Here is a 19534-nt window from a genome sequence, read left to right as displayed (position 1 = left end):
GGCTCCGTGCTCTGCCGGAAGCCTGCTTCTCCCTCTCCCCCTGCTTGTGTTCCCTCTCTCGCTGTGTCTCTCTCTGTCAAATAAATAAATAAAATCTTTAAAAAAAAAAAAAAAAAAAATCTGTCTTCCTATGCCAGGTTATACTTTTAGCTATTTTGTGCTTTCTTTTTTATAGTTCTTTTTTTAAGATTTTAGTTATTTATTTGAGAGAGAGAGAGACAGTGAGAGCGCGAGCGAGCACAAGTAGGGGGGAAGGGCAGAGGGAGAGGGCGAAGCAGATTCCCCGCTGAGCAGGGAGCCCAACGCCAGGCTCCATCTCAGGACCCTGGGATCACGACCTGAGCCAAAGGAAGACGCTTGAATGACTGAGCCACCCAGGCGCCCTGCTATTTTGTGCTTTCTATTTCTTGTTTCCTTTGATTTTTAGGTGTTCTCAATTTGATTATCTATCTTGCTACTAATTAAAAAAATTTTTTCTTCCTCTTTTTTATTGTGTTTAGGCTTACCTTTTCCTACTAATATCCTCTGCATTTTTTATAAAGCATATCTTATTTCTGGTGGCTTTTTTTCTTTCCTTATCTCCTTAATTATTTTTCTATGCTTATCTTAATTTCATTATTCTTTTCCTCCCTTTGTTGTTTAATATGGACTTTTTTTTTTTTTTTGGATTGTGTGCTTCCTCCCTCTCTTCTTACCCTGGATGTATGAAATCCTGTCTCCTGTGTGCTTAGAGGAAGGGATACAGTTCAGCCATATGCTGTTAGATCTGGTGAGTGTGTAGTAACAAGGGGATCAGGAAGGACAATCCAGCTCCCTCCACACTAGGTGGCCCTGCTGGTCAGTTTTCATCTTTACATGGCCGCAGAGAAGCAGCACTGGGCAGAGGTGTGTCTGTCTAACCCAAGTCATAGTTCCCCAGGTCTGCAAGATGAGAGGGGATGGTATGATAGCCCAGGGGCCACTGATCAGTTTGACTTGCTGATAATCCTCAAACCCTCTAGACATCACAGTCTATTCTAGCAGTAAACGAGGTAGCTGCTGCCTGCCAGGTGATTTAAGTGAGCAATTAAAGTGATTTTCTCAACTCCTCCCTTCCCGGCAGCCTTTAACTTGCATCCAGCCAAATCTAAGATAGGCCTTGATTGCCCCCAGGGTTTTCTCACAGGGCTTTGCTAGTTTCTAGAATCTGAGTTTCTTCTAACTTTTAATCTCTCTGTGGTGATTTTGGGACATAGCCAGTTGCCCACCTGTCAGTTCCCTGAACGTGTCTTGAAATGGCTACTCCATAATTCCCGCTAGTCTAGTCTGATCCTCCCCTCCCTATTGCTGCCACACCATTTTTGGGAGGCTTTTCACCTTCTCTTGCTGGAACATGCGTTTCAATTTGACACATAACTGAAGAAGACCTACCAAGTGCCAGGTTCCATGTAGACGGCTGTGGGCAACGTTATAGATGAAAATCCTCGCCCTCCATTTGATTAAATTCCACGATGGAGGCAGGGAAGTGATAAACAAAAGCAAGGTAAATAGGTAGAATGTTGAGCTTGCCCAATGGTGATAAGGGTTAAGGAGAAAAATCAGCGGTTGAGTGAATGGGGACTTTCAGGGCATAGCTTCAAATTTTAGAAAGCATGTCCAGCACAGCTCTCACCATGGAGATGTTTGAACAAAGACCTGACAGGAATGCAGGAGAGCTGGGTGGGGAGGTATACTCCATAAAAGTGATGTAGGAAAGACGTTATTAGGGTTCGAAGCCCACGGCCAAGAAGGAATTCTTGAGATGTCTTTGGTGCAAAAAGCTGATTTCATTAAAGCACGGGAACATGACCCGTGGGCAGAAAGAGCTGTACTGGGGTCATGAGGAGTGCCCATTATGTACTTTCAAGTTGGGAGGGGGTTAGGGATAGCGTTAAGTCTCTAAGGAATTTTAGAAGCAAGGTTTCCAGGACCTTGATGGGGCTAGCTATTGTTGGGAAAAGGTCATTTATTACCATCTAATAAAACCTGAGTCATGAGACCCTTCAGATGTATATCGGTGGGCCATATGCTTGGGGGGTGATTGCCAACACGTATCTTGGGGGTTTAGAGATAAAGGAAGTTTCCAAAGGAATTTTTATACATTAAAGTAGACTTACAGGATTGGGGGTTGGGGGAGGTCAGGCTAGGACTGCCTTTTGCCCTTAGCAAAGTATTAACATCGAGGCAGCTGAGTCCCTCGAGGAATGTCGCTCTCCCTGTCTCAAGGACTTGTCAGTGGGCTGTAGGTAGTAAGGACATTTTAATTTTCCTTCTGCCTTTGTTTCCCACATCAAAAGGAAGAGCTTATAAAAGAGATGGGAAAGAAGCTGCCGGATCCCAGTGCCATGTGTGCCCAGTGAGGCTCAAGCAGCACAAAGGGGCGAGAAGAGGAGCTGAAGGGGACAGGACGTGGGGCCAGGTCAATAGGGTCGCCGGGCTACCGTTACGAATCTGGCTGTTACTTTAAGTCAGTACTCCTCAGAACGGGGTCCGAGGACACTGCCCATCTCCACTCTCCACAGCAAGGCTAGTACATGAATAGTAAATGATCATTTAGAAACCATTACAGCAAGTTGACTGAGTTTAAATCTAATGACATCAGAAGGTCTTCCATTTTGTGTAATGGCTTTTTTGTTAGTAAATGGCTAATTTGTTATATTTCTAGTAAGTCATTTTATTGCATCTTGTGAAAGTGTGTCCATTGATATGGTTTTGGAATATAGATGAGGTTCGGTGGGGTGAGGTCCAGAGCCAACGACTGAGAGAATTTCTGAGACATCTTTGGTACAAAATGGTGGTTTTATTAAAGCACGGGGACAGGACCCATGGGCAGAAAGAGCTGCTGCACGAGGCGGTTGAGGAGTGGTGATTATATACTTGAAAAAGGGAGGTTTCAAAAGAACTTTCATATGCTAAAGAGGCCTGACCTACAAGATACCAGAGGCCTTGCCATTGTCACGTTAAGGTTGTTTTCCCCTCTAGCAAGGTATTAACCTTAAGATAGTTGGGAGATCCCCGGAAGAATGTCACACATGTCCCATGGAGGGGGGGGGGTTGCAGGGTGTCAGCTTGTGCTTCGTCTTCAGCTAGTCTTCAGCTAGCCTTCTGCTCCCTTATCATCCATGACAGATGGGAAGGAATGAGGAGGGTGGAGATGGGCAGGTCCTTCACCAGAGGCAGTTGGGAAGCTCTGCCCTCAGTGACTGTAGGGTCCTCAGGGCGTTCCACAATGACAAGAGGAATGAGTCACACTTGGTTATAATATGGTCCCTCTAGTGGCTATTTTTGAGAATAGGCTGAAGGCTAGCTGGAGGAGAGGCCCGTGAGGAGTTAACGTCAATAATCCAAGATTGAGAGAGTGGGGACTGGGCTGAAAGTCCTGGCTGTAGAGCGGTGAAGGAGGTTTGATTCTGGACACAACTTGAAAGTAGAGGGAAGATGGGCAATGATTATGTTGCTGCACCAGTCCCTTGTCGAACACAATCCCTTTGTTCCCCAAATTCTTCCCTCATCTTCTATGGAATGGTCTCACTCCCCATGAGTCAGGAAATGGAAGTGCTGAGTTTCATAGAATCTCTTCCTGTTGCCTTTCTTCCTACTCAATACAGGACAGTCCCCCACCAGCCAGATTTTCAAACCAGGAGCCTCACACCATTGCAACTTCACCTTCACACTGTCCTTACGTTAAGTCTCTCAGATATGATGTACTTTCTCAACATAAAGATAAGCACCAATTTCTCTCTTCCCATTGAAATGATCTTTGTTCCAGTCCCTGTAGGCTCTTTGCTGGACTAGGAACCTCTCCTCTGGAGTCCTGGGGTATCCTCTGATTCACCAGCCTGGGATTGACACGGGAAGAGAGAACATTAGCCTGGTTCTCTGCCACACTTGCGATCCACAAATCTCAGGGAATTAGAAAGTACTAGCAAGTTTGTGTGTGACTCACTTAAGACAAAACTTGGCCAGAATGTATGTGAGACTAACACTAATCTTTGTATTCTCCTTCAGTGTGAGTGTTGTCACATTTCACTGCAGAAATATTAGTGTGTTTGATTGTGGCCGATTGCTCCAGCCCCAGGGATATTATCTCATAATATATTGGAGAGCTGAAGCTAGAGCAAGATGGAGATCCATCAGGGATTCCATCAACAGGAAGATTTTATCCAATCACGTCCGTAAATCCATCATTGACCCCATACCTTATAAAAGGGAGGAGCCTTAAGAAGGCTGAAGAGCCAGTGCAGAGTGAGTCTCGCCGCAGCTCACCTTTTGGCCCAGGATTGCCCAGTTTGAAGTTCAATCTTCCTGAGTAGGTGAGTTTCCAGAATGCAAGGGAAATTTCCAGTTTTGTGCATGTGTATGTGGGTATAATTATTGAGGGAAGACTCCTAGGAACAAAAATACGGGGCTTATTCAGGCATTAGGTGTGGTGTCTCTCCCGGTTGGATGGGGGCCCCCAAATATAGGGCGACCAGATCGGGTGGAAATCGGTGGCCTGGGAGGTGAAAGGAGTCACCTGAGGCGGAACAAAGGTGATAGAAGTTTATTGAATACACTGCAAGGCAGCGACGGGCAGCTCAGCAGAGGAGAGACTGCTTGCAATAAAGGAAGGTGAGGAGGTACGGTGATGGATAGAATTTTCTGGTTTTTTGGTAACTGTACCTGGTTGTAAGTAGCTCATTGATTAGTTAGGGCCTTTGGATAATTTGAGGTGAGTTGCCCAATGGGCCTGTCCATATTCAGCTAGGGGATCGCCGTGCTCCTTTCTACATTCCATTGCTCAAGCCTGTTGCCGAAAAGCGGCCTCTGCTCTGTTGGGGATGGTCTATTTTGCCAGATGCTGTGGTTCAGTAGGGATTGATGTTGTGGACTTCGTAAAATCCTGGCGGGACTGAAAGAGTTCTCCCCTAGAAAGCATTTTTGTATGGCTCTGTTGTCTTGTTAATTTTGTTTCTAGTAAGACTTTTTTTTTTTTTTTAGGATTTTGACAGAGAGAGAGCTTGAGCACAAGCAGGGGGGAGGAACAGTGGGAGAGGGAGAAGCAGACTCCCTGCTGAGCAGGGAGCCTGAGACAGGGCTGGATCCCAGGAGCCTGGAATCATGACCTGAGTCAAAGGCAAGACACTTAACCGACTTGAGCCACCCAGGCGCCCTTCTAGTAAGACATTTCTATGGCATCTTGTTGAAGTGATGGTCCAGAGCGGATTGGGGTGGGGGTGGGGGCTAAGAGTCAAAGGGTAAGTATCAGCTATTTTGCATACCCTTACTAAGTGCTTAAACCTTTGGCTAGGTAGTCTGTCCATGTGCTTTACATAATATTAACTCATTGAGTTCCAGTGACACACTGGGAATTCTGTGACAGGTGGGGACATCATGGGTAATTTGCCTGGGCCAAATAGCTTGTTTCACATTGGAACCTGGCAGTCTGATTTTGAATTCCAAGGTCTTAATCACGATGCCCTACAGTGGTGTCCCTGTGGGATTGAGTACTTGTCTACAGGTGTGACCGTGTGGTTTGTGTGTGCCTGGGGTGGTCCTGAAAAAGAACTTGTGGGGAGGCCTAGATGAAGAGATCTTCAGGGGGAATAAAAGGCCAGTGTACCAAGATGGGGCTGGAGGGGTGAGATGGCCCAGGCAAGGCCTCCTGAGACGAGGAAGGACTTAGTACTTCTTCCTGAGGGCAAGGGAAAGTAAAATGGGGTGTGACTCCAGGAGATTAGCATTATACTAAAGTCATCTGGATTGGGAAGAGGAAAAAATATATTCCATTCTCTTCTGTGTGATTCTGAATTCATCTTTACCTCATTTATAGATGGGATCAAGGTGGTTAATCCTGTCAGACTACCAGATGAGGTTGACACTGCAAAATATCACCTTAACAAAAATCATTTTCTGTGCCCATGTAATATACCAATTCCTTGTCTTTTTGTTTTATAGTATGACATTTAAAAAAGATTTTATTTATTTAATTTTTTTAAAGATTTTGTCAGAAAGTACAAGTGGTGGGGAGTGGCAGGCAGAGGGGGAAGCAGACTCCCGGCCAAGCAGAGAGCCCAGTGCTGGACTCGATCCCAGGGTTGGGATCGTGACCTGAGCCGAAGGCAGATGCTTAACCCACTGAGCCACCCAGGCATCCCTAAAAGATTTTATTTTTAAGTAATCTCTACACCCAACATGGGGCTCAAACTCACAATCCTGAGATCAAGAGTCACACACTCTACTGACTGAACCAGCCAGGCACCCCTAGTATGAAATCTTGAATTCCTTACCATATATAAGATTGAAAAGGACACAAAAATAGACAAATTACATAGAAAACAGATTTAGTTTTTTGAATTGGAGTATAATTGATAATACCACATTATATTAGTTTGAGGAGTACAACATAATTCGATATTTATATTGTGATCACCACAATAAATCTAGTTAATATCCATCACCATACATAGTTACAGATTCTTTTCTTGTGATGAGAGCTTTTTGTTTGTTAGTTTTTTGTTTTTAAAGTTTTATTTATTGAAGTAATCTCTACACCCAACATGGGGCTCAACCTCATGACCCCAAGATCAAGAGTCCCATGCTCTTCTGACTGAGCCAGCCAGGCACCCCTGTGATGAGAACTTTTAAGATTTACTCTCTTAGCAACTTCAAAATATGCAGTATAATATTAACTATAGTCACCATGCTGTTTATTGTATCTCCATGAAAGTTTGTAACTTTTGATACCCTTCACCCATTTTGCTGCCCCGAGGGTCCTGGGATCGAGCCCTACGTTGGGCTCCTGGCTCAGCAAAGAGCCTGCTTCTCCCTCTCCTTCTGCCTCTCCCCCTGCTCATGCTCTCTCTCTCTCTGTATCTGTGTGTCTCAAATGAATAAATAAAATCTTAAAAAAAAAGATTCCACAATGAGATCATATGGTATTTATGTTTCTGTCTCTGTCTGATTTATTTCATTTAGCCTAATTTTTTTAGGGACCTCCATACTGTTTTCCATAGTGGCTGCACCAGTTTACATTCCCAACAACAGTGTACCTTTTCTCCTAATCTTACCAACTCGATCTTCCAAGGGTTGTGCCTATAGTTGCCCATACAATATGGTTTGCAAGTAGAAATAAATACTAAGTAAGGCAAACTCAACTTCATCTGTACTGCTGCCTGAATAGACATTTTTACAAAGAAGACTACAGATGACTAACATACAGATGGAAAGATGCTCAACATCACTCATCATCGGGAAATACAAATCAAAACTACAGTGAGATTCCACCTCACACCAGTCAGAATGGCTAAAATTACCAGCACAGGAAACAGGTATTGGCAAGGATGTGGAGAAAAAGGGAACCTCCACTCACACTGTTGGTGGGAACGCAAGCTGGTGCAACCACTCTGGAAAACAGTATGGAGGCTCCTCAAAGAGTTAAAAATAGAGCTACCCTACAACCCAGCAATTGCACTACTAGGTATTTACCTGAAGGATACAAAAATACTGATTCGAAGGGATACATGCACCCTGATGTTTATAGCAGTATTATAGCCAAATTATGGGGAAAGCCCAAATGTCAAGGGCAAAACTTTTAAGAATTTTTTCTATACTCATTTTGTAAATGCCTTATCACACAATGGAAGCTCCCTTCTCCTAGTTTACTAAATATCTTTCTTGGATTGAGTACTGACTTTTATTAAGCTTATTTAATGTATCTACTACTAAGATGATAGTATATTCTTGAAATTCAATAATGTGGTAAATTACATTGCTTTTTGAGATTTAACCCAAATTTTATATAGAAGATAAAATCCACCTATTCATGATGTATTATTTTCCTTATATATGACTGAGTTTGATTTTCAGATATTTAGTTACGGATTTTTGCATCTATGTTCATGAGAATTACTTCCTAGTAGTAGTGTTCCTTTGATGTACTAGTAAGGTTTATCAGTAAGCTTGATTAATTAATTAACCTCATTAAGTAAAAGAGGAGTGTCTTTTTATATGCTCTTGTATAAGACTAGTGTTATTTCTTTCTTAAATGTCTCATAAAATTCACCAGTGGAGTAATACAGGCCTGAAATTTAATTTTATTTTCTTTTTTTTTAAATCATTCCAGTGATAAAATTAAATACATATCTCTCCTATTTGTAGCTTAAGTTTTTAAGCATCCATCACTATCCACTCTATGTAACATTTGACTGTTGTCTAGCTAGTAAAATAAGATCAGAAAATACATCCAATATTATTTATAGATGTCCTGATTTTGTTTTGAAACAGATCTCCAGAAACACAGGACTTCAAACTGAATCCAGGAAGTTGAGTCTCTGATAAATATTACTAGTCATTTCTGTGTGAACCATCCATGGATGATCCTGGGTCAAAAAATAAAGACTTTAAACCCAGCCAAGGAGCTGCTCTCCAAAAGGCAGAGGACATTTCTGAGTTCCAGGACCCTCGGCACAGCTTATTTCAAAAGTGCAACAACTCACGTGCAAAGCAGGAACTGCAAAGACTCTATAAATCATTTTACTCATGGCTGCAGCCAGAAAAACACAGCAAGGATGAAATTATTTTTCAGGTGGTCTTGGAACAATTTATGATCAACAGGCACTGCAGTGATTGGTCGACTTTGAAAAAGAAATGGGAATCCAGTGGCAGAAATTTGGAGAAATTCATGGAAGATCTGAGTGATAGTTCTGTGAAGCCACCTGACTTAGTGAGTAGAAGGTTCTTTTTATCCTGGAGTGAGGGGCCAAAAAGAGTAAGGAGTAAGTAGTCAGTAGGAGATAGCTGGAAGTAGAGAAAGAAGTTATTGTAGATGCAGTTATTTGTCAGATCACACTCTTCCTCACCAAGGGAAATTTTTCGCAACCAAAGTGAGCAAAAATAGTGTTATAGTCATTCTTTCAGTGGGACGTAATATAGGAACCAACATATTTATTTATTTCATTGCGTTTCATTGGAGAGATGGTGGAAGAACTCACTGAAAAGTTGTCAGTTGGGCAAAACCTCAAGGATGAGAATGCCTGGACAAGAGCTGGATCTTCCCTCAGAAAACTTTAGTATTCATATATTTTTTTAAAGATTTTATTTATTTGAGAGAGAGCCAGAGCAGGAGGGAAGGGTAGAGGGAGAGGAAGAAGCAGACTCCCCACTGAGCAGGAAGCCCGATGCGGGACTCAATCCCAGGACCCTGGGTTCATGATCTGAGCAAAAGGCAGATGCTTAACTGACTGAGCCACCCAGGCGCCCCTTCATCTTTTTTCATTAGGAAAGACACCTTAATGAAGAATATATAAGTGATCATTGTTTTTTTGTAACAGGTCCACGTCCACATGCGGGGACAGGAAGCCCTCTTTTCTGAGAATATGCCCTTAAAAGAAGTCATTGTCCATCTAACAAAACAGCTGTCAATAGCATCCCCAGCAGGGACAAATATGGGGATGCCCTCCTGGACTCCCCAAGATACTTCCTTGGAAACAGGACAAGGTGAGTGGGGTAAGCCAAGGTACTAGAGGGATGATGTGTGTGGACTCCTTCTTGGGTACAACTTCACTGAGTCACTTTATCCCCACACAGGAGATAAAGATAAAAAAAATGGAGACAACATTTATCACATGAATGACAGTATTACTAGTCAAGGCAATGAAATACCTTCCCTGCTCATTATCCAGGAAGAGGACTGTCCTAGGCTTGAAGAGGACAGTGTTTCTTTGAAGAATCTGCTCAGCTCTGGAAGAGCAGGTCTAGGCACATCCAGGTCCAAGGAAGGGTCCCTGAAGGGACCCTCATATCAAGATGTCCTTATAGAGGGGGGACCAGGGTTTCTCTCTCAGTCAATCCAGGTCATCCCTGAGCCTGTTCCTACCCACCAGAGAACTGAGGGGAACTCCACATGTGGGGGACACCAAGGAGGATGCCATGAAGCCCACAACTCATACAGATGTGAAAAGTGTCCCAGGATCTTTAGGTATTTCTCTCAGCTAAAAGCCCATCAGAGAAGACACAATAACGAGAGGACATTTACTTGTGCTGAGTGTAACAAAGGCTTCTTCCAAGCATCAGACCTACACGTGCATCAGAAGATTCATGCAGAAGAGAAGCCTTTCACGTGCAGCACGTGTGAAAAATCCTTCAGCCACAAAACCAACCTCCTGGCACATGAGAGAATCCACACAGGGGAGAAGCCCTATGAATGTTCCCTCTGCCATAGAAGCTACCGCCAGTCGTCCACCTACCACCGCCACCTGAGGACTCACCAGAAAAGTGCCTTCAAAGGTGTTCCTTTCACACCAGAAGCTTCCTCGGGTGCAGCCCCAATGGAATGATACATGAATATCAATGCAAATATGTATATTTCCATAGTACTTCCCTATTTAGAACATACACTTTCCTGATTATATTTTCCATTTATTGTCTTCACGAAAAAGTTTGAGGAGGAATTTCTCAGTTTGTTCACTAGAGTATCTCAGGTGCCTAGAAAAGTGGCTGACAAATTTCAAATAAAGAATATCTGTTGAATAAATGAAGCTGTAATGTTGGTACTATTACTTAATCCCGGAATGTTCAACTCCAGGACACAAATAGCTCCCAGTGGCCAAGTGATGCTTTCCCTCCTGCTCCCCTGTGCTCTGTCCACACTTTTTATATCTCTCCTGGACCACATGCACCTAAACTGTGGGAAGTGAAAGCAGGAACCTGGAAAGGGAACTTTTATATTTAAATGATATAATCAGGGCCACCTGGGTGACTCAGTTGGCTAAGCGTCTGCCTTCAGCTCAGGTCATGATCCCAGGGTCCCCAATGTAGCCCCACGTTGGGCTCCCCGCTCTGTGGGGAGCCTGCTTCTCTCTCTGCCCCTCCCTCCCTGCTCTGCTCTCTTGCTATCTCTCTCAAAATATTTTAAAAAATAAATGATAAAATCATTTACTTCACTGGAAATATTAATAGCTAAACTGAACCTGAATGAAACTGAAAGTTGCAGAGTGCTATTTGATCGATAGACATCAGAAAGGCAGAATGTTTTTCCATTCATTTCTTCCAAAGATGGCAGGTGTGGGGGGGGGTGCGGATAGAGAGAGGCTTATTTTCAGAACAGGTTTGGAGAATAAGGTTTTTGTGCAGCGCTGAGATAAAAGTGCACATGGTGAGCTATCGTCTATGAAATTGGAGTTTGGTACCCAAAGTGGGCCCACTCCCACTCTGAGTTATAGACACATTACACATGGAGTTGCCACACAAGGTCGGCTTCATTTGTACAAATAAGGACAGACAATGATCCCGAGGTGACCACCCCGCGTTCCTAGCCAGAGCTTACGGCTATTAAGGCTTCCAGGTGAACTTGTTTATACAAGGTCTTTGTAAATTTGGGACTGAGGGTTAAATTCCAGAGTGGAAAGACTGAAACAAAGAATTAGGGCCTTGTCTCGCCTGCGGCCCGCAGTGCTCTCCGGGAGGCCCCGTTGTCTCCCCAGGGCACGGAAAGTGATTCCCCGCAGCCCGCGAGCAGAAATCCCGCGAGGCGCTGTGCGCTGAAGACCGGTAGGCACGAGGCGCTCCGAAGACTTCTGGGACTTGTAGTCCAGATGTCCCGCCGCGCGCGCTCTTCAGGTGCTGTAGTCGGCGGCGAGCTCTGCGCACGCGCGCGGCGGTTGCCTCTGGGAATCAATGGCTAGAGGTGTCGGCGTTAGAAGTTTAGCTCTGAGTACTGCGTCGGCCCGTGTTTGGAGTTTCTGTGCTCAGAGAGGCCCCTGAGTGTTTGGTGGAAAAGTAAACGTAGGGTGTGCACCCCCCTCTCCACGAGGTCCTCCACTCGAGGGCCGGAGTGGCCCGGTGCCCAAACACACGCTCGTCCCCGGAGGAAGCCACGACTCAGGTAAGTCTAACAAGGCGCCGGTCCACGTCCCCCGTGGGGCCTCGGAAACAAGGACTGGGGCACAGAAACCTTGGTCAGCGGGGGCTCTGCTCGAGAGAACCTCGGGAGGTCTGCGCAGAGGGACTGCGCTTCAAGGTACCGCGGCCACATGGGATCCGAGGTCGCATCTTGGAGGGGACAGCAGAGGAAGGGGCAGAGGTCGCGCGCATGGGGCGGGTTTGGGGTAGGGACCACCACGGCAGGGCACAGCAGGCCCACGGAGCCACAGCGCGGAGCAAACGGCCGGGAGAGCTGTAGACTAGAGGAGCATAGGTGGTGTCGGCCCACACCAGAGTGCCCCTAACGCTGGGCCCAGAGGCTCTAGCCCTGCCATTCCCTGAGGAAGTTACAGTCGGGGAGACTGCAGCCAACGACAGAGGACGTGACCCTTCTAAAGTTGCATCCACAAGTATTCCCGAGTGTATGGCTGTGCCCAGTGAGAGTGTACAGATTCTCAGAAGGTCCAGCTTTGTGTCCCTTACGGCTGAGTTCACCGGAAGAGCAAATATTGTCAAGATTTTCTGAATGACTATAATCTGAAGACCCTTGCTGCTGGGACAAGCAAACAGGGACTGAAAAGAGAGAGATCATGTCATTCAGGGATGTGCCCTTTGTGACCCAGCCTTCCTTTTGGTGACTTTGAAGAATATGATCTTTATTGCTTGCCAGATTTTATTGCCACTAAGGCAGGGCTTCTTCCAAGGCATGAAGAGAGATGGTGAAATAAATATAGCACTTTCAAATATTTGGGGTTTCCAAGATCCAGAATTTTATGTGCAAGTTTCATTGAGATGTAAATGACATACAATAAACTTCATATATTTTATTGTGCAATTTGATATACATACACTGGCAAAACTATGACCATGAACATGATGAGCATCTATCACTCCTAGAGTTTCATCCAGCTCTTAATCCCTCTCACCATGCCTTTCATGACCACCCTTCCCTAGACAACCATTGGCTTTACTCCAGTATAAATTACTTTGCCTTTTCTAGAATTTTTTACAAATCAAATAATTACTCCCTTTTTTGTGGCTCCTTTCATCCCACATAATTGTCTGAGATTCATTCTTGTCATTTGTGTGTGTGTGGGCTCCTGGGGCTCTAGAGGAAGTCCAATCCATCTGTAGTACAGATTTGTAAATCATTTTGAAAGAACTGTTGTGTCTCTGTGCACAGAAGAGAATGTTTCACTGTGGTGCGTCCAGTCACCATGCACATGTAATTGCCCACTATAAGCAGGATTCTCTTGAGTCAACCAAATTATAAAGTCAGAAGGCCCTTGCTGTATTCCATTGTAAATTGAAATCAAGCAGTTTTTGTCTTCACGTTTGCCAACATTCAGCCCTTTTGTGCTCATTTTCAGTGATACTCATATCTCTAAGTTTTGTTTCATTTGCTAGCCAAGGAAAACCTATTTCCTAATCTGATTATGACTGTATAACTCTATTCTCTACATAAAATTGAATCATTTCCTCCACCATCTGTTAAATTTAAGGGACTAGTAATTTTCAAATTCTTGATAGAAATTTATTATTCTGTGTAGAGTAGAGTAGTTAGATCCTGCAAATCATAATCCTGTAAGTTCTTTTTTTTTTTTTTTAAGATTTTATTTATTTGACAGAGCACAAGCAGAGGGAGAGAGAGAGAGAAGCAGGCTCCCTGCTGAGCAAGGAGCCCGATGTGGGACTCGATCCCAGGACTCTGGGATCATGACCCGGGCCGAAGGCAGCCGCTTAACTGACTGAGCCACCCAGGCGGCCCTTATAATCCTGTAAGATTCCTAACACGAACATTATTTATGTGCTTGTACAAAGATCATACTCTTTCATCTTCATCAGTGGAAAAGTTCATGACATTCTGAAACAGTATAACAGAAGGAAAATTTTGAACTTGGGAATTTGGAGAAAATCTCTCAGTTTGAGTATTTTTGAGAGAGAGGAGTTGTAAATTTTATGTAATATTAAATTTGCCATTTTAATAATTTTCAGGTATAAATTCAGTAGCATTAATTTGTAATGTTGTACATCTACCACCACTATTTCCAAAGTTTTTTAGAAACCCAAGCATAAATTGTGTATCCATTAGGCAGTAACTCCCCATTCACCCCTCCCTTCAGCCCCTAGTAACCTCTAGGCTATTTTGTCTTTTTATGAGTTTGCTTATTCTGGATATTATTATTCGTGGAACCACAAATATTTATCTTTCTGTGTCTGGCTTATATCACTCAGCATAACATTTTCAAGGTTCATTCATTTTATGGCATGTTTCAGCATTTTATTGTTTCTCACCACTGAATAATAATACCCCATTGCTTGGGTATGCCACATTTTATCCATTCATCTGTTTTGTTTTAAGATTTTATTTATTTATTTGTCAGAGGGAGAGAGAGAGTGTGCATAAGCAGGGGGAGCAGCAGGCAGAGGAAGAAGCAGTCTCTCCACTGAGCAAGGAGCCCAATGCAAGATTCAATCCCAGGACCCCGAGATCATGACCTGAGCCGAAAGCAGACGCTTAAGTGACTGAGCCACCCAGGCATCCCTATCCATTCATCTGCTGATGGACACTTGGGTTGCTTCCACTTTTTAGCTGTTGTGATTAATGCTGCTATTAACATGGGTATACAAGTGTGTTTGAGTCCCTGCTTTCAATTTTTTGGAGCATATACTCAGGGATAGAATTTTTTGGTCAGATGACATAATCTATATTAAACTTTTTGAGGAGCTTCTATACTGTTTTTCACATCACCAACATTTTACATTCCCGCAAGAAATGTAAGGGGTTCAAATTTCTCTGTAGCCTCAGCAATACTTATTTTACCCTTTTAAAAATAGTTATCTTGGTAGGGACGCCTGGGTGACTCAGTTGGTTAAGCATCTGCCTTCAGCTCAGGTCATGATGCTGGGGTCCTGGGATCTAAGAGTCCTGAATTGGGCTCCTTGCTCAGTGGGGAGCCTGCTTCTCCCTTTGCCTGCCGCTCCCCCTGCTTGTGCACTCTCTCTCCCTCCCTCTGACAAATAAATAAAATCTTTAAAAAAAAAATAGTAATCTTGGTAGATGTAGATGGGTATCTCATTGTGGTTTTATTTGAATGTCCCTAATGACCAATCATGTTGACATCTTAAGTAATTTACTCCTGCTGTTTTGCATTGTCCTTTTCTTCATCCATTTTTCCCTCTCTTCTGGCCTTCCATTACTGGGTAAACATGGACTAATGCCTACTCTACTCAAATGAAACTCTCTGCCTCCACCACCTCCTTAAAGCTCTATCCCATTTCCCAAAATGTCCCTCCTAGTCAGGTTTGCAGGACACATGTTAAATTCCTTGCCCTACTATCTCTGTTCCATTCCCCAAATGAAGTCAGGGAAATCTGGCTTTCTTCCAGTGAGTAAACTCCACACAGTAATATAGATATCCAACAGAAAGTTGACACCTCCCATCAGAAATAGAAGTAATATATAAAATGAGTGGAGTCTGTCATTCGGGGATTTTCCTTCCCTCTCTTTCAACTCACAAAATAATTTCCCTAACTCAAGTAACTCTCCTTATGAAAGGGATTCCTCCTCCTTTACATAGGATTTTCTTTCTACTTTAAAACAGGTCTGAGATTTCATGCTATACAGTTAACCCTTGAACATGGGTTTGAACTGCGTGGGTCCACTTACACGTGGATTTTTTTTTCTATAAATACAGTACAGTACTCTAAGTGTATATTTCTGTTTAAGATTTTCTTTTTTTTCTTTTTTTTTTTTTTTATTTATTTATCTGATAGAGAGAATGGGAGACAGAGAGCATGAGAGGGGGAGGATCAGAGGGAGAAGCAGACTCCCCGCTGAGCAGGGAGTCCGATGCGGGACTCGATCCCGGGACTCCAGGATCATGACCTGAGCCGAAGGCAGTTGCTTAACCAACTGAGCCACCCAGGCGCCCTGTTTAAGATTTTCTTAATAACATTTTTTCTCTAGCTTAATTTTAAGAATACAGTATACAATACAAGCAAAATATGTTAACTTTATGTTATTGGTAAGGCTTCTGGTCAATAGGCTATTAGTTGAATTTTGAGGAAATTAAAAGTTATAGGGATTTGGACTGCTGTGATGGGAGAGATGGAGAGGGTTAAGGGGGTGGGGAAATGGAATTGGGGGTGTTGCACTGCTAAACCCCTACATTGTGCAAGAGTTAAGTGCACTCTGGAATTCCTGTGCGGTCCTGACAAAGTGGGATATGGGGAGAGAAGCAGCCTCAGAAATCTGCATGGGGTCACCAGAGTGCTTGGCAGAAAGAAGACGAAGCTGTACACGTGCTGGGCAAGGACAGAACAGCCGGCAGGGTGCTGAGAACTGGCTGGAGGTTGCACAGGCCGCATGGTGCAGGTCATGTTTGAATCTTGACCAGCCAGAGGGAAGACGCCTCCCTGAACACCCTGGATGGCCAGTGAAGATCCTAGAAAGACCACACCTCAGAACTAACAAGGTACCTTAATATTTATTGTATCAGATAATTCCTTAATCTGAAGGAAGTGCTGGGCTCTCACTGCTCCCGTTTTCCTGAAGAACTGGCTAATTCTTTCCCTCCGTGAACAGACATACTTCAAAGCCAGCGGGCCAGGTGTGATCTGAGGTCGCATCTGACAGGGGACAGCGTTGGCTGGGCACAGTGGGGGTGGAATTTCAGACCCCACGGAAGCTCGGTGGGGGACAGGGCAACGCGGGGGCCAGGGGACACATCTAGAGGGCGTGGGCACCGCCTCTGGGGGCCTCGGAGTCTCCCTCCCAGGCCCCTCTGAGTCTGAGTTCCCCTTCTAATCCGAAAGGCCGAACTGGACTTTCACACGCGGCCTCCAGGGGGCGCCCGCCTGGGGAGCTGCTCTCAGGGTCCGGGGTAGGAGAGCCGGGAGGTGCCGGCGCGCGCGGTTACTGTGTCGGGCTCCTCCCTGCAGGGCTCCCCCGGGCCCCCCGGGCTCCAGGCGCCGCGCCTCCACCGCTGGTCCCGGGGGCGAAGGGCCTCACTCTGGCCGCAGAGCCGAGCCGCCAGCGACGCGTCCGCGCGGCCCTTGGACGGCCGAGTCCGCGCCTGTCGCCCCCGAGGCCAAATCCCGACCTGTGCGGGCGACCCCAGGAGGCGCCCACGAACCCGCCGGGATTCGAGCCGCCAACTCTTGGCTGCGATCGCGCCGGTTCTCGGGCCCTAGGTCGGAGAGCGGCGGGCACGGACTCAACATTTTGTCGAAGGCTTCCAGCCTTCAGGCCCGACTCACAGCCCGGTTCGCGCCCCACGTCGACCTGCCCATCCTCCTTGAGGCCACTCCGGACGGCCGGTGCCAGCGGAGGGTCCCGGCGTGACCGTCGAGCCCGCAGGCGAACCCCGGACCCTGGGGGAACGGCCGCCGGCCTCTCCCGCACTCTGCCGCGACAGTCTCGCCATCCGCCCGCCTGCAGGGCAGGAGGAGCCCGAGACCCCGTGGCCCCGGCCGCGGCCCCCCAGTCCGCGCGGCATCGCGGCCGCTCCCGCCTGGAGCCTGCTCTCTGCCCCGACCGCAGCCCCGAAGCGCCCGGTACTGACCACCGCTCCGGGCTTGGCCTCCCGAGGGGCAATCACAGGCAGTTCACGCCCTTTCAGCCCGAGGGACGCCCGCTGCGTCCGGGTGGCTCTGTGGCAGGACGTGCAGCCCCTGGAGCACACGAGCTCGGTGGCACCGGATACTCCCGCGATCCCGTGCATACGAGACTCCCACAAACCCGCCTCCAGCCCGTGTGGGGGGCGAAGCCCCTGCTCTCACCTCCGAGGCCGACGGCGCCACTTCCCAGAGGCCCTCACGGGGCCGGTGACCTTTGCTCCGCAGGGACGGGTGCGGGGCGCCCCTCGCGGAGCCCGGCGGCCAAGCGAAGCCGGTGACCGCTCCGGATGCGTGCGTCTGTGGGGACGTAGGCTCGAGGCGGGACTTCCGGCGTCGCTCGGGGCGTGCTCGTTTTGGGCGCTCTTGCGTCTGTGCGCGCCCGCGCAGCGTCCCGAGTGCGGGGTCGGACCCCGGGCGACGGGAGCGGGAAGACTCGGGTGGAGGTGTTGTCCCCACTGCATAGCGACTTGTCCGAAGGTCAGCGGCGGTGATGGTGGCTGTGCCCGGGAGCCCGTGCCTGTTGCCCTCCATACACGACCCCGCTCTCCCCATAACTGCGGGTGGCGGCGGCCTCATCGAGGCACCCAGCGCGTCCTCCAGGTCCTCACCCAACGTTATCTCACCCAGACCCTAAAGGCCCGAGGGACGGGCGCCTGGTCACGTCACTAGCCTCCAGACCCTGTGTGCAGAGCAGTGCGGAGTTCAGGGTTGGGGTCCCCATGTCTCAAAGCCAGCGTGATGAGTTGGGGGAGACTATTACAGAGGGAATGGTTAAGCTCTTCAGTTTTCCGAAGGCTGCTCAGAGTTAGAACAGACTGGCAAAGGGGTAAACACTGAAGCACAGGAAGTTTGAGCCCTTGTGCAAAGTCACACATCTTGTAAGAATTAGCACTGAGGAATCAGGTTCGGTGATACTCCAGTCACCCCAAAGTCACCTGGCAGGGGTCCTAGGGAAGGCTGACCGTACGGAGTTCTGCCACGGTCACTTGTCTTTTAGGACTTGCCTCTGCCCACAGATTACCATAACTAGAGAAGTGCTTATGGACCCCGCACAGGTGGATGGAGGGTTCTCCAAGTCCTACTGATGGCCCCATCTTGGGTTGTTTTCTGGGGCTCTTCTCTTGTCAGTTTTCCAGTCCTTGAGCCTGGGGCCCCCAACCCAGGGTCCAAAAGTCCGTGGTAGGGGTTATGGGAGGTGATTCCTGTTGTTGGCAGCTGATGCAATGAGGTATGGAAGGTTGACCTAGGCATAGGTACCAGAATGTGCAAATGCTTGCAGTTGGTGCAGAGTTCATTCAGGGAACCACTTTTATTTTATTTTATTTTATTTATTTTATGTATTTGTGTTTTGTTTTTTTTTTCTTTTCTGGTCATGGAAACAGAACTGGCATGCAGGACGTAGATATAAAGTGGCTCTATGAGGTGTGTGGTATCTATTCTGGAGATGATGGGAATGATGGAGGGTTTGGAGTAGTGGAGGGTGGTGATCTGACCCAGGTCTCATTGGGCTGTGTAAGGAGACAGTAGGAAGTCTGGAGTATGTTACTGCAATAATCCAGGCAGTTGTTGATTATGGCAAGACCATTGTGGATACTGTGGAGGTGGAAGAAGTGGTTGGATTCTGAATTACAAAAAAATAAAGTACGGCTGCCCAGATTTTCACATTTTAAGGGTGAAAGAGAAATGTTTTTGGGTTTACCACCTGAAAAGATAGATGCTTCATTAGCCAGATTGTAAAGTTGGTGGTAGAGTTAATTATCATTGGAGATATCAGGAGTTTTGTTTGTATGTCCTCAAAAGACATCAAAAAAAGAGTTTGAGATGCTTCAAAAAAGAGTCATCAAGTGGATAGTTTGCCTCACAGGCCTGGAATACAGGGGAAGGCTTTAGGTAGTAGCCAGTTCTCTAGGGTGTAGTTGTGGATCACAATCGGGAGGGGGAGTCCTTGTCATGACAGGAATGGTATTAGCAGTATAGGTAGGGGAGGGTGGGT

At 46.4% G+C, this 19534-nt stretch overlaps 1 protein-coding gene across 1 annotated transcript; it reads left to right on the top strand.

Annotated features, from left to right (window-relative positions):
* Window positions 1-700: 700 nt before the first annotated feature.
* LOC116622415 (zinc finger and SCAN domain-containing protein 4-like) lies at window positions 701-10695 on the top strand. The gene is made up of 4 exons (XM_032388885.1): window positions 701-769; window positions 8348-8722; window positions 9330-9495; window positions 9586-10695. The coding sequence occupies exons 1-4, from the start codon at window positions 701-703 to the stop codon at window positions 10332-10334; spliced, it is 1359 nt and encodes a 452-aa protein (XP_032244776.1). The 3' UTR covers window positions 10335-10695.
* The last annotated feature ends 8839 nt before the right edge of the window (window positions 10696-19534 follow it).

This window comes from Phoca vitulina, unplaced genomic scaffold, assembly GCF_004348235.1.
Source record: "Phoca vitulina isolate PV1807 unplaced genomic scaffold, GSC_HSeal_1.0 scaffold52, whole genome shotgun sequence".
Lineage (NCBI taxonomy): Eukaryota > Metazoa > Chordata > Mammalia > Carnivora > Phocidae > Phoca > Phoca vitulina.
Note: the sequence above shows the minus strand (reverse complement) of the source record. Positions and strands in the feature narration are given on the sequence as shown.

What these genes read in the sequence shown, in the direction of transcription:
- LOC116622415 (XM_032388885.1), top strand. Translation starts at nt 701, where the DNA reads ATGTATGAAATCCTGTCTCCTGTGTGCTTAGAGGAAGGGATACAGTTC. An exon ending in GCCATATGCTGTTAGATCTG is followed by an intron (nt 770 to 8,347) that starts GTGAGTGTGTAG and finishes AAATATTACTAG; the next exon opens with TCATTTCTGTGTGAACCATC. An exon ending in CTGTGAAGCCACCTGACTTA is followed by an intron (nt 8,723 to 9,329) that starts GTGAGTAGAAGG and finishes TTTTTGTAACAG; the next exon opens with GTCCACGTCCACATGCGGGG.